At 52.8% G+C, this 14,720-nt stretch overlaps 1 protein-coding gene across 1 annotated transcript in view; it reads right to left on the bottom strand.

The window, feature by feature from the left end:
• Positions 1-14,720, bottom strand: part of VWF (von Willebrand factor) — a 123,612-nt gene that overhangs the window by 36,305 nt on the left and 72,587 nt on the right. The window contains exons 25-35 of the mRNA XM_027967983.2: positions 14,506-14,662; positions 13,564-13,722; positions 12,773-12,908; positions 9,466-10,850; positions 7,809-7,925; positions 7,586-7,726; positions 7,153-7,296; positions 6,108-6,272; positions 4,531-4,574; positions 3,723-3,900; positions 223-443 (exon numbers count right to left, since the gene is read on the bottom strand). Coding sequence (XP_027823784.2) covers positions 223-443; positions 3,723-3,900; positions 4,531-4,574; positions 6,108-6,272; positions 7,153-7,296; positions 7,586-7,726; positions 7,809-7,925; positions 9,466-10,850; positions 12,773-12,908; positions 13,564-13,722; positions 14,506-14,662 — 2,847 coding nt within the window. The remainder of the gene's footprint in view (positions 1-222; positions 444-3,722; positions 3,901-4,530; positions 4,575-6,107; positions 6,273-7,152; positions 7,297-7,585; positions 7,727-7,808; positions 7,926-9,465; positions 10,851-12,772; positions 12,909-13,563; positions 13,723-14,505; positions 14,663-14,720) is intronic.

The following is a 14,720-nucleotide window of genomic DNA, read 5'->3' as shown; positions in this document are numbered from 1 at the left end:
TAGAAAGAAAAAGAAAATAGACCCTTTCTTCCAAATCTGGGCCCAGAACAAGAAATCACACCAGAAGGGAGATGCAATAAGCCCCTTCTACAAAGATGGAGCCCTGCTAATCAGGCAGAAGGTCAAGTCTCCACACAGGAGCACCAGCTAAAACCAACTGCCACCGGGTCCATGTGGCTTCTCCAAGGGCCCTGCCACAGGACCACGGAACGCACCTCTTACCTCCATGTTGCTGCGGAGCTCAACCGAGAGGCCGCTGTGCTTCACCTCCACAGATTTCATGCAGGCCTGCCTCGCCCCAGCGCTGCAGAATCCGTTATGGAGAATCACCTCCAAGTCCTGCTCCTTGTTGTGAAACAGAACGTATGAGCAGTTGCCGGTCAGCTTGAAATTCCGTCCATCAAAGGTCACGATGTGCCGAGTGGAGCTGCCTGTGCACACACCTGGGCAAGAAAGCAAAGGTTGGGTGTGACCTGAGCAGACTCCCACCTGTGCAAAGAAGCAGCCACATGCAGGTATCGGAGCTGAGAGCTGAGTGGGCTTTTTGAAGCCACAGAGGCAAATTTCCTCCTTGTTACAGACTGGGAAACTGGTTCTGAGAGGTAGAGCACCTTAGGTAACACTTGGCCATTAAATATGCTCCTAGGGAAGATTTAGAAGGACGAGGATTCCATTAAAATGTGGCAGAGCCATACTTCCAAAAAATGTAAACGTGCAAAGTTAATGCTCTCCCCTACAAGGATGTCTTGGCCCAGGAAACAAACTGAGGTTCCAGGGGTGTTAGGACATGTTGAAATCACAACAAGCTAAGCAAACCATGAGCTCATGACCTCACTGGAAAGGAAGTTCCCCTAAAGGCACACGTGTCTTTTCAGCTACCAAGTGACTAATGGTACACATGGCCATGTTGACATGATCCCTTAAGAGACCCTGAAAGAGAAATATTCCTGAAGCCAAAACAAACGGTGGGGTCTTGACACAATCTCGTCTGCCACTTGTTCATCCACAACATCAGCAAGCTCTCGGGGTTTCTATTAAAACACCACTTGGGAAGACTAATCATCTTGCAACTATGTCAGATGATTCCATAAAAATCCCCCCAATGGACCACAGTCCATGAATAAAGGAAATCAGTCCTGAATATTCTTTGGAAGGACTGATGCTGAAGCTGAAGCTCCAATACTTTGGTCACCTGATTCCAAGAACTGACTCACTAGAAAAGACCCCGATCCTGGGAAAGATTAAAGGCAGGAGGAGAAGGGGATGACAGAGGATGAGCTGGTTGGATGGCCTCACCAACTCGATGGACGTGAATCTGAGCAAGTTCTAGGAGTTGGTGATGGACAGGGAAGCCTGGCATGCTGCAGTCCATGGGTTGCAAAGAGTCGGACACGACTGACTGACTTAACTGAACTGATGGACCACACTCATACATGATCTGAAAACTAATCTCGGACCTTAGTAAAGTTGGAAATGAGCCTTCCAGACAAACCATGACCATGTCTATGGTGGTGAAGAAATGGAAACCAAGAACTGAGAGGCAGATCCAGGGGGTCAGCAAGGACTCACTAACACCACCCTTGCTCTCCACCAGGCCTGGGAGACCTTCACAGCAAGAGTAGCCCATATACCAAGGCAGCATAGACCCTAGCAAATGATACACCATTGGTCAGGGCTGATTGGCTTCCAGATGCTCTTCTACTCAAAGTTCCCCACGTCCTGGGCAGCCGGTCACATCCAAGCGACAGTCCTGAATCGCTACCACCCCACTGACATCCACGCTGTAAGTGTTCCCAGACACCCCAGCTGGGGTACCGTAAAGTCTTTTTTTAAAAAAAAATATCTATCTGGTCTTAGTTGCCACATGTAGAATCTCTCAGTTGCAGCATGTGGGATCTAGTTCCCCGATCAGGGATTGAACCCAGGGCCCCTGCATTGGGAATGTGGAGCCTAAGCCACTGGACCACAGGGAAGTCCCTGTGGCCAAGTCTTAAGCAGCCCAGCCCCAGCTGCCACAAGAACATAGTAAGTCCCAGGATAAAGAAATGGCATTAAGCTGGCAGGTTAGTGGGAGTGGCTCTGCCACCTAAATGACTTAACTTCTGTGATCCTCTCCTATCTGCTCTGCTCTCTTTGAACCAACAGGGAGACTTCTGGGCATGTCTTTCTGTAGACTTCTGACACTGAGAACCACGTGAATGCCTCACACACAGAAGGCAAACAAATGGAATCAGCTAGAACGGCAGAGAAGAAAACTCAAGACGGAACACAAACAGGTACAAAATCAAATGAATGGTAATGAATAATGTGAGTTCACAGCAGGGAAGGGGGAAACGAACCTAAATAATTTTGGTGAAAAAATTTACTCTGTACCCAAAGTGAAAGTCGCTCAGTCATGTCTGACTCTTTGCGACCCCATGGACTGTGGAATTCTCTAGGCCAGAATACTAGATTGGGTAGCCTTTCCCTTCTCCAGGGGATCTTCCCAACCCAGGGATCGAACCCAGGTCTCCCACATTCCAAGTGGATTCTTTACCAGCTGAGCCACCAAGGAAGCCCAAGCATACTGGAGGGTGTAGCCTATCCCTTCTCCAGGGGATCTTTCCAACCCAGGAATCGACCTGGGGTCTCCTGCATTGCAGGGAGATTCTTTACCAGCTGAGCTACCCGGGAAGCCCTGCTCAAATGTATACTCTAGTTAGATATTCGGTTTTCATAAAGATATTGGTTAGCAATTCTGTTTTTGTGGAGGTTTTGTTTTTTTTTTTTTTTGGCTGCATGGCATGTGGGATTTTGATCAAATCCACATCCCCTGCATTGGAAGCATGGCATCTTAACCACCGGACCACCAGGGAACCTCCTTGGTAGCAAATCTGAAACTACTTTTTGCGTGTATTTTGTATACGGTCTGCAAAGGAATGAAGGCCCAGGGTTGCTCTAAAAGTGCTCAAACTTCTATATGGTAAGGAGGACACCTAAAGAGAGACACAGAGAGAGTCTGTATGAGAGGTTGAATGCAAAAACAAATAAATAAAAATAACAAAAGAGAGCAAACCGGAAAGATGGCAGGATGAAGCAGTGGGCAGGCAAAGAATATAGAATACACAACTGATATCAAAGGAAAACTCGGGAGAGCTGGCAAGAAAAGGCAGCTGCCTTAAACACCTGTCAGGCCAAAACACAGGGCCCTCCCACAGAAGCACCACACCAATTGTGTAAGAACTTGAGAATCCACTTCCAGCCCCACCATCCCCAGGCTCAAAACTGGAGGGAGGCTACCCACAACCCCTCCCCAGAGGCAAGCAGTCCAGGCTGGGATCAGGGAGGCTTTTCAGCTCCAACTCAAGCTCAAAGTCTTATTTATTACCAGGAGCAGGCATCTAACCAGTATTCTTGCCTGGACAGAGGAGCCTGGAGGGCTACGGTCCATGGGATCACAAAGAGTCAGACACGACTGAGCGACTGAGCAAGAGGCTGAGTACTGACCTCAGAAAATCAATTCTTCCCTCTGGCTATGCATTATCTGGGGATGTGCCCTCCAAACAGCACAGGAAGGAGATAGGGAGCCCTGGAATGGGACGGAAACATGTCCCAAGGACAGGAGAGTGAGGGAACATGGGTGGTAGGGGCAGGAGATGGCCTTCTGGTCTACCTCTTGGCACAGACAAGGAAAAAGCACCACCCCCTGAACACTGCCCAGGCTGAGGAAGCAAAAGACTCACAGGGACAGGCCCAGCGGCAGCCACAGGCTTCCTCCATCCTGAGCGGGATCTGGCCGTCGGGGCATGATGGCTGTGGCCCCTGATCACAGTTGACCCGGTGACTCTTCAGCAAGGTCTGGCCATCTGGCAGGCAAGTCACTGTGTGGCACTGATCCAGCAAGGTCCAGACGTCCCCAGGCTGCAGAGAAAGAACCACGTTCGGGCAGGGACTGGAGTAAGGCACTTCAACACCCACTAGGCAACTAACCCTACCCCCTCAGGAGACACAGAAACTACGACTTGGGCCTGAATGGCAAGGAGACAGGAGACAGAATGTGAGATTTACGGGTGGATCCACTCCCACCCCCAACCAAAATTGTTTAACTTTTTATGTATTTATTTAGGCTTTTATTATTATTTATTTCACGCTAGGTCTTTGCTGCTGCGTGGGCTTTCTCTAGCTGTGGCGAGCGAGGGCCACTGTCTGGCTGCGGTGCATGGGTCTCATTGCGGTGACTTCTCCTGTTGTGGAGAAGGCTGCGCAGGCTTCAGTAGTTGCGGCTTCCGGGCTCTAGAGCACAGGCTTAGTAGTTACAGCCCACAGGCTTGGTTGCTCTGCAGCGTATGGGATCTGCCCAGATCAGGGATCGAACCTGTGTCTCCTGTCTTGGCAGGCAGATTTTTTACCACTGAGCCCCCAAGGAAGCCTCCAATTAAAAAAAAAACAATTATTGGACCCACACCAAAGGAGAAAACGTTAACCAGGGAGTCGAGGACCCCAAATATACATTCCTGGTCTTTCCTTCAAAGCCAACAGAAAGGAACTTACCCTCCTCTCATTCCCGTCCTCATCCACGCAAACACTGACGAACCCTGAAACAGACACCAGACAGACCTCTGTCCCCACCCACCACCCAGAAATTCTGAGCCATTCACTCAGCTACCTGACTAGTCCTTGAAGCTAGATTAACTCTGAAAATAACGTGAGTGAAATGAGCAGTGAGGATTCAGGTACAGGAGATTAGAAGGCAGTCATCCCGTGGTTCTTCAGGCAAACATTGTGGGGTGCTTTTTTTTTTTTTGGCTTTGCCTTATGGCTTGCAGGATCTTAGTTCCCTGATCAGGAAGCGAGTCCATGCTCCCAGAAGTGGAGCGTACAGTCCTAACCACTGGATCACCAGAGAACTCCATAAGCTTTGTGGTTGTTAGTCATTATAGTGATACAACAGTAATAACATGGCCACAACTACAATCAATATCTTCTTGTCCTCTTTTCTATGTATTGATATTAATAGATCAGTGCCTAGTAAGAAGGAAATGAGACAAGATCCTAAAACCTTAAAGGATCTTCAAAATTCCTACCAAGAGAGCTATCATCTAGCAAGACAGGGCAATAACTCCTAGTAGGTTTGGACTCACACCTAATTATATTAGGAAAATACGAAAAAACAAGTTTAAAAAATATCATGTATGCAGGGGAAAAGGAGATCAATCCAGTCAATCCTAAAGGAAATCAACCTGAATATTCATTGGAAGGACTGATGTTGAAGCTGAAGCTCCAATACTTTGACCATCTGATGCAAAGAGCTGACTCATTGCAAAAGACCTTGATGCTGGAAAAGATTGAAGCAGGAGGAAAAGGAGACAACATAGGATGAGACGATTGGATGGCATCACGATTCAATGGACATGAACTTGAGCAAACTCCAGGAGATAGTGAAGGACAGGGAAGTCTGACGTGCTGCAGTCCATGGGGTCACAGACAGTCAGACACAACTTGGCGACTGAACAACAATGGTAAAAAACAAAAAGCTTCTAACCCTACATCAGTTTAAACTATGGTACTTTGATGTTAGATTCTATGTTACCGTATTTCTTTTTTTAATCTTTTTATTTTCTTTTTTATTGAAGTATAGTTGATAGACAATACTGTGTCAGTTTCAAGTATACCACAAAGGGATTGCTTTATTTTTTTTAGATTACATTCCATTATAGATTATTACAAGATCTTGAATGTAAATCTCCATGCTATACAGTAAATCTGTGTTGCTTTTCTAAAACCTTTTACACCCACACTGAGGATGAGTGCAGGGCCTGGAGAAGAGGTCCATGACCTCTGGATATTAGGGTTCCCTGCCTCTGCCTTCCACTTCTTTGTCCAGAAGCCTCATCCATAGTGAGCAAGGACAGTAAGGAGGGAAGGAAGCATATACATAGAGAACTTTCTGGCAGCCCCTTGGAGGTTTGTCTTACAATCTCCCACAAGCAGAAATTTATAGATCATGGCCTATAAAGCAGTCTTACTTCAAGGCCAAATCTCGTGTATGGGAACCTTCTAGTGTTGAGATGGGTTTCATTGCTTTTGCTTCTATTTTGAGGGGATAAGAGAGACATCACAAGACTCACCAGAGCATAGCCTCTGGAAGAAGGAGTTGCCAAGGGCAACCATGCTGGGGAGGTCTTCAATCCGCTGGAGCTCTGCCACATTGGAGCTGGCCCCCGGGCCCGCCAAGACCCTCAGCTGGGCTGCGTCATACTGGTCCCCGATCCCGATGGGGAACACGGCCACTCCTGCGGTTACAGACGAACAAGAAAGGGTCTGTGCCCACCTTTGGCCGAGCGGGTTCAGAGTGGTCTGGCCTGAAGCGTCACCCAGCCACTTGTAGAGCCTCAATATTTTTAAGCAATTATCCTCCAATTAAAAATAACTTTTTTAAACTACCGAAAAAAAAAAAGAGGAGCTGTTCTCCAGGAAGCATAAGAAGATGCTACATCATTCCACCCTCCCAGCACTCCATGCCCCCTCCCCTGGGGCAACACTACCTGCCCCGGCTCACAGCACAAGCTCTCACGAGACATGCAGGCTGGGCACGCCTGCAACCATCACCTTCCTAAAGCAGCACCCTTGGTCTCCTGTCAATCCAGCACCCCCAAGCCCCTAGGCTGGTGCCAGACAGGAAGATCCCTGATGGTTCTCTAGGCCCCAACACAAATCACTCAAGCCTCAGACACACAGGAGTGGAGAGAGGCTCAAGAGGCCATGGTTACAGGGGTACAACCCGGCCCTGGACACAGAGGGCAGGTCAGGAGAAACTGAAGGTGATGGTCAAAGGCATGCAAATGAAGGATACATGCATGAATGCTAAGTCACTCAGTCGTGTCCAACTCCTTGCAACCCTATAGACTGTAGACCGCCAGGCTCCTCTATTCATGGGATTCTCCAGGCAAGAATACTGGAGTGGGTTGCCAGGAACACACATTTAACACTGCTTCACTTCCAAATAACACAGGGATTGGACAATTTCCCGCTGTTTGAAACCAGGCCACACGTGGGCATTAAGCATTCGAAATCAGCCAGGTCATCAGAAAGTAACCACCGCCCACTCTGTGCCCTTGAGCAGGTTGGGGGTGGGGGCAGGGGTGGCCTCAGGACTGAACCCGGGACACTCACGGTTGGATCTGGCAGCAGCGGCGGCCGCCTCCACTGAGTCCATGGAGGAGCCTGTGACCAGGATCACCACCACCTTGGAGGCCCCGGGCCTGGCACCGTGGACTTGGGACGTGATGTAGCGCACCGCGAAGGACAACGCCTCCCCTGGGAACAGACAGTGGGCCGCACAATCAGTCCTGACTCAGGGATGGGGGTCCTGAGGCCAGCTGAGCATCCCGTCTCCCGATGGAGCCTCAGATCACTGAGACGGAGTGACTCGGAGACTCGGAGAGGCTCACATATGCGCGAGAGGAGGAAGAATGTCTCAGCCCTAAGTTTACAGGAAGGGAAATTAAGGCCAAGGAGCAAGGCGGCCAGCTGGGGTCACTCAGTCACTTGTGCCAGGAGCGGGGACTGCACGCGGCCCCTGCTCCCCAGCCCGCACCCACATTACCGACTCGGCTGGGGCCTCCCTCGCGCTGCATGGGGTCCACAAGGCTCAGCAGGTGGGCTTTGTCCACGTGCACGTTCCAGGACACGTCGACGTTGGTGATGCTCCCGTACTGCAGGACTGACACCTGGGTAAGCTGAGGGCCTGGCGGGAGATGGGGCGCAGGAGTCACGCTCTGGATCAGCGGGGAGCCCCCGAAACACCCTGCTTCAGGCGCCTCACTCACCTAGGTTGGCTTTTGAGATGAAAGCCTTGGCGAAACTCTTCATTTCGTCAAAGTAAGAGGCTGGAGGGGTGGAGGAGCCATCCAGGAGGAGGACTACATCCAGGGGCTGGCTGCAGTCTGCAGAGAGACAGCAGGGAGTGGCCAAGGGCAGCAGGGGACAGGCCCCAGGCTCCTGCAGCAGACACTCACTGGACGGTGTATGCATGGCGCTGGACTGGGAGGCGCCACATAAGTGAGGCACGTCCCCCAGTCCTGCACGGGTGTGGCAGCTGGTGCCAGGCGGCAGGCAAGGGGGCTGCGAGACCCCGGGTGTGGAGATGTTGGGGGGATGCCAACACCACCCAAAGGCAGTTTAAACACCACAGGCAGCAGCAAGAAGCAGAGGCATCCTGTCCCTCCGTTTCGGGGGCTGCAGCTCTTCTGGAATCGAACGATAGACTGGAGCAGAAAACAGGCGGATGGCAAAGGAAACAGCAGTGCATCCCTGGAAGGTGGACTGGTGTGTCCACGGGTCTCAGGCGGCACGTGAGGAGCCAGAAGGTGATTCTATTGCAGAGGCCTAAAGCTCATGTTGATGGTTGGGACCGGGGTCATGATCACCATGAGGAAACAAACTCTGCCCCAGATGCTATTCTGAGATTGGATGAAGCCATTACTGAGAGATCATGAGAGTTTAGATAAATCGGTGGCCCAAAAAAAAAACCAAGAAACAAAGGCATAGACAACAAGCGTGAGGATCGAGAGACAGTGAAAGAAGGCTAGTGATTCTGGAATGGTTCCAAACACTCCAAATAAAGATACTCTAGAACTAGGGAGTGGGCTTCCCCAGGGACTCCATGGTAAAGAGTCCACCTGTGAATGCAGGAGACAGGGGTTCGATCTCTTGTCCAGGAAGATCCCACATGCTGTGGAGCAACGAAGTCTGTGCATCGGAACTGTTCAGCCTGCACTCTAGAGCTGGGGAACCACAACTGCTGAAGCCCAAGCGTCCTAGAGCCCGTGTTCCACAACAAGAGAAAGCACCACAATGAGACGCCCTTGCACTACAACACAGAGCAGCCCCCGCTCACCACAACTAGGGCAAAGCCTGAGTGCAGCCACAAAGACCCAGCATAGCCAGAACAAGTAATTAAATAAAGAAGAACTAGAAACTGATTAGTTGTCAGTATCAGCTAAGAAGGTAGTAATAATTGCAGGGGAGATAAACCATTTCTGAGTGCTTGCTATGTGCTAGGTACCGTTCTAAGCATTTTACAAGTAAGCACTGTTATTACCCACATCTCACAGATGCATGCATGCTGGGTCACTCAGTCGTGTCTGACTCTTTGCAACCCTGTGACTGTAGCCTGCCAGGCATCTCTGCTCAAGGGATTCTCTAGGCAAGACACGGGAGTCGGTGGCCATGCCCCTCCTCTAGGGGATCTCCCCAACCCAGTGATGAGACCTGGGTCTGCAGAATCTTTACCGTTTGAGCCACCGCGGAAGCCCATAAGAAAAGATCCTTCCCCCTCAAAAGACCACAGATGCCTCTCCCTGAAGGCAGGATGTGACAGAAAACACAGAGCAGGGAGACAGATTGGAGCCTGAGAACGGCATCCCCCCCGAGGCAGCCCCTAGCTCCCCCAAGTCCTCGCTCCAACGCCGAGCGCCCACACACCTGGGGCAGGGGCGAGGGTGGGGAGGTACGGGCCGTCTTCGGAGCAGCACCGCTGCAGCACCAGATCCGGAGCTTCTCGGGGGAGCCTCTCGAAGTCCTGGATGAAGATGGGGGTCTGAGGCCAGCTGACCCTCTCCAGCTCCTGCACGTCCACACGGGGGCCCACGCCGATGGGCACGAGCTGGATGTCTCCTGGCATCCGCTGGATCTTGTCCGAGGCCGGGCTGCCCGTCACCATGTAGACCAGGTTGGGCGCCTGCTCCCGGTCCCCCTGGCTGGCGGAGAAGCTGTGCTCTGACAGGTACTGCAGGGCCAGCCCCGTGTTCGTCTGGTTGCCACCCCGGTAGCGGACTTCATGGAGTCGCTGCAGGACCACCTCCTTGGACTGTGGCTCCCTGAACGAGTGCTCCACGGTCACCGTGTACGAGTACTGCAGCACCGTGACATGGATGCCGTCCCGGCCAACGTCCATGCGTCGGATCACCTCCTCCACAAACTCTGCGCTCCTGTTGAAGTTGGCCTCGCCTACCTCGTCCGAGCCTTCCAGGAGGAATGCCACATCCAGGACCACAGAGCTCCTCTTGGGTCCTGGCGGCGAAGGACCCAGGAGCTGCGGCGCCACAGTGACCTGCGCAATGAGAGGATGTCGCGTCGGGGTCGGGGCAGGCACCTCGGGGGCGAGGTCACAGAGGTAGCCGACAATCTCGTCCATCCGCTGCTCCAGCTCGTGCACGCCGCTTAGCACAAAGGCTTTGTTCTCAGACGCCTGCTTCTCGATGAGGCGGATCTGCTTGAGGCTGACGTGGGGCCCGATGCCCACCGGGACCACGGAGACCTTCTTCTTCTTCAGGCCCTGGAGGTAGCGGACCAAGTTCCGGGCCAGCCTGGGGGGCTCCTGGCTGGCCGTAAGCAGCAGGGCCACGCGAGAGGCCTCGGGCCGGTCAATCCTGCCGAAGATCTGGAAGAGCGTGTACTTCAAGACCTCGCTGGTGGAAGCCACCTCGCTGCCCGCGTACTTCACCTGCCCGGCAATGCGCCGCAGCTCGGATGGCCGCTTCCGGTCTTGCAGTGCAAGGTAGGCATGGGAGCCATCGTGGTACTCCACCACGGCCACACGGATGCGTTTCTGGGAAATGTGCAGACGCTCCATCATGCCCACCACGAACGCCTTCAGCGTCTCGAAGTCGGCCTCAGACAGCTTGGAGGAGCCGTCCAGCAGGAAGACCAGGTCCAGCAGTTTGCTGCAGAAGAAGTCGTGCAGGGGTGGCTCCGGGGTGTCCTCCACGTACGGGGTTGTGGGGCTGACCGGGCCTTCGGTGGGGGGCACGGGCAGGCCTCCTGGCTCCCTGCAGGCTTCACAAGTGAGGCTGACACCATCACAGTGACTGCAGGAGGGAGAGACCAAAATGGTTCAGAAAGAAGCTCTGGGAACTTCGCAGCCCACTGGAAAGAGACACCATGCTTAATATATGTCCCCAAGCAGCCCCCTGCACACACACACACACACACATACATACACATGCACACATATACACACATAAATATACACATACACACATGCACACACATATACACATACACACTTCCCTTGAGTTGTGAGTCCCTTGAAAACCAAAGCTTCTACCCAACCTAGGACCTAAAAATGAATCTTTCTTCTTTCTCGGCAGTTTACACAGCCATTCAAAGTTGATTGATTTTCAACCTATGCCTCTAGCAACATAAATATTTAATTATAATCCAAGCCTTCTCCCAAATATCTCCAAAGACAAACACTGCTCTGTAATGTTGATGCTGACCAGGACTTATAAATGCTCTGCTGAAGATATATGGTTTTCAGTATTTATTAAACAGAGTCTAAGCTGCGTAATTCCGTAGCATGTTTAACATATTGGGTTTTAAGGAAGAGAGGAAAACTGGAGTAAAATCACTTTGGAGAGATGAATAAAGATTTGAAATCCCAGCTTTATCTGGCAGAACAAAGTACTGGAGGCGGTATTCTCGGGTCTCCAAGATGCCAGATGGGGAACAACGGTAACTCATTCATTCTTTCCCACAACGGACAGACGGTTTATGCCCATCACATACCAGGATCTGGCTATGCCGCATGCCCAGCCCCAAGCCCACACACAACTTACCACCCCACCAGGCCAAGTTTCCAGTCCCCTGGTCACTTCTCTCCCTTTCACCAGGGTCCTGCAAAGTGGCAGGGTCTGCCAGACCATAGGAGAAGCTGCCTGCGGTGGAGACCCATTCAGGCTGGAACCTTGTCCTGCAGGCACTCTCAGCCATGTGGCCACTTGCTCTCAGCATTGCAATAGAGTGGGGAGACAGCAGTGCCCTGAGCCCCGGAGTATCCCTGTGGAGTGCCTCCCAGCAGTGTCCCCAGCCTGCTTCAGAACCGCTCTCCACATGGGTTGCAGCCACAGTGTGTACCCAGATGACTGCCCTCCCCATGCGCCTGCGGCTCAGAACCCCTACTCCTCGGCACAGCCAGGGGGCAGGCAAGGTCTTAACGGAAAGTCAACTCCTACTTCCTCATACTACTCCTGTGATTTAGGGCCTCCACCCTTGGTTGATAAAGCAGAGTGACACACTCTCGAGTTTCTGTGTTTGCTAGAAAATTCACTCGGGCAGAAAGCACTCGGGGTCTGGCCCTGGCAGCTGTGGCAACGGCCTCTATCTTCCTCAGCGAGTTCAAGTTCTCGAGTTCAGGATCCCAGAAGGAGCGGTGCTGAGCATATCAACGTCGGAACACAAATTCTCGACATAGGAGCAGGGCTTCAGGAAGCTCAGAGCTCAACCCCCCAACTCCTCCTCACCTCCCCAGGGCCAGCTGCCAGAGGCAATCGGGTAATGGGGCAGTAGGGGTCCCCTACAATCGGGAGGGGGCAGTGACCTGTGCCTCCCTCCAGTTATGAGAGCCTCATCCTGGCCACCCTGGCAGTGGCCCATGCTATGTGAGCCCCAATACAGGGTCAGGGGCTCCACCTCACTTTTCCCCCACCTGCATCCCAATGTCCAGTAAACAGGAAGTCTGCTTTCCACAGATGCCTGTCCCCAGACTAGATGCCACCTCCAGGGACAAGAAGAGGCCAGGCCCTTCCTCCAGCAACAAGGGGTAAAAACCTAAATCTCCTAAGAGGTGTTTCCTGGGGAGGAAATCTAGTCTGTCCTCAAAGACAGAGAGGCAAACTGAACAAGAATAAGACGTCCTTCCCCAAACTGACACTTCCGAGCAGACCCCCAGGTTTGACAGTAAGACCCATCATTCAGACAACCAGGGGCAGGGCAGGGGGTGCTGTGTTACCAGAGCTGGCAATGCTCAGGGTCCCCAGGGTTCAGGGTCACTTTCTTCCCGGAGGCTAAGCGCCGGCCCTCCACCTGGCACACAGGGCAGTCCTCGGGGTTGACGCAGGTCTGCAAAAGCTCGTCCAGGATTTTCCCTGCATGACAAGCCTCTTGTTAGGAGCCAAAGTTCCCACCTTGCCTGCAAGGGAGACTCTCCTGGCACCAAAGGGCCTGTCCCAGCTCTGCCTGCCTCCCCCGAGGCCACCACACTTAGGGAGCATCCTCTCACCTACAAATTGAGAGAAGGGGTTCCTTCTCCCACCTTGCCTCCTCCAAATCCCAGGACAAAGCAGGTCTTATCACCAGGGGTCTTTTTGTTCCTCCACCAAAGAAGATATCTGATAACTCTCAACCTTTGCTACCCACTGCTGTAGCCACTAACCACCAGTGGCTGGTTACATTTGAATGTAAATTAAGTAACATCAATAAAACTGAACATTCAATTCCTTAGACACAATGAGCCACGTCTGAGTTGAACTCTCCCGGCATTGCAGAAAGTTCTATCAGAAAGTGCTGCTCCAAACGATAAACCCATCAATTGACCCCAGAAGCATCACACGAGAGCTCAGCTTGGCAAAAATCTCAGCTGGCCTGGCTCTGGTGGAAGGATGTAGAAACAGGCCGTAGGGTGACGGGGCTGGGGACAGAAGGGCCCTTGGGTGAGGCTGAGATGAAGCAGGACAGGGTGGCACTTTCCTGAGGACCAGCCCCACCCTCCATGCCATCCCCACACGGGGCCGAGGGCCTCACCAGGCGGGCAGTGTGCGTGGCAGCCCTCCACGCACTGCACGGGGCAGGCCAGGGGCTCTGGGTGCTGGCACGTGACTGGACAGGCGGGAGCACAGCTGTTGTAGCGCCACTCACATTGGTACCCACTCTCCTTCAGGTTCCGCTCCTCACAATTCTGGGCTGTGCAGACCCACAAACAGGCAGGACGGTTATTAAGGCCCCCAGGCAACCCCATGCAGCCCCGGACACATGGCGGGAGACCTGTGGGGGTGACGGCCCCGGGGGAGGAGACAATGGTGCTGGGGAAATACACAGTCACCCACGCCCGATGCATCTGGGCTTTGACAGCCCCCCAACCAGGAACCCAGTGGTTCTGAATCTGTTTTCCTTATAAACCTCATGTTCAGTCACTCAACACAGGAAGGAAGAGGTGGTGTAAGTATCTGAGCTGCTCAATCATAATGGTGTGAAGTGTTGTTAGTGGCTCAGTGGTGTCTGACCCTGCAACCGCCTGGACTGTAGCTGCCAGGCTTCTTTGTCCATGGGCTTCTCCAGGCAAGAAGACTGGAGTGGGCTGTCATTCCCTTCTCCAGGGGAGCATCCCGACCCAGGGATTAAATCCGGGTATCCGGCACTGCAGGGGGACTCTACCGTCGAGCCACCAGGGAAGCGCTTATGAAAGTAAACGTGATCGCGTCTAATCACAGGCACACTGACCTCTTTCTTCTCTTCATCACCGCTCCCTCTTCTCCTTCTCCCAGAATTTCTCTAGAAGAGGCTCTCCCTGTTGCTCTAGTCCATCCTGACCCTCCTCACACACACCCGTGTCCTGACCTCTCCACCTCGGCCTTCACCCCTACGTGGGTCTTTCTCCCACCAAGGTGTCCACCCCCAGGGTCTCAAGGTCTAGATGTGTGAGGGAGAGGAGGCATGGCCAGGATCACGAGGGACCGCAGGACTCACGGCACAGTGTGGCTGTCCTCCAGGTCACCACTTCGCCGTGCTGGGCACACTCGTGGGCGTAGGCGGCGATGGTGTCACAGAAGCAGGCGCAGTCCCCGATGGACTCGCAGGAGCAGCTGTCGTAGATGCAAACATCCAGGTACGGCTCGGGGTTCACCTGCAAGGGAGGCACGGGCGGCCATGACCCAGGGCTGCGCTTGGGGACTCTGGCCCTC

The sequence above is a fragment of the Ovis aries genome, chromosome 3, assembly GCF_016772045.2.
Source record: "Ovis aries strain OAR_USU_Benz2616 breed Rambouillet chromosome 3, ARS-UI_Ramb_v3.0, whole genome shotgun sequence".
Taxonomy (NCBI): Eukaryota; Metazoa; Chordata; class Mammalia; order Artiodactyla; family Bovidae; genus Ovis; species Ovis aries.
The sequence above is the reverse complement of the archived record's forward strand: the minus strand, read 5'-3'. Positions and strand labels throughout refer to the sequence as shown.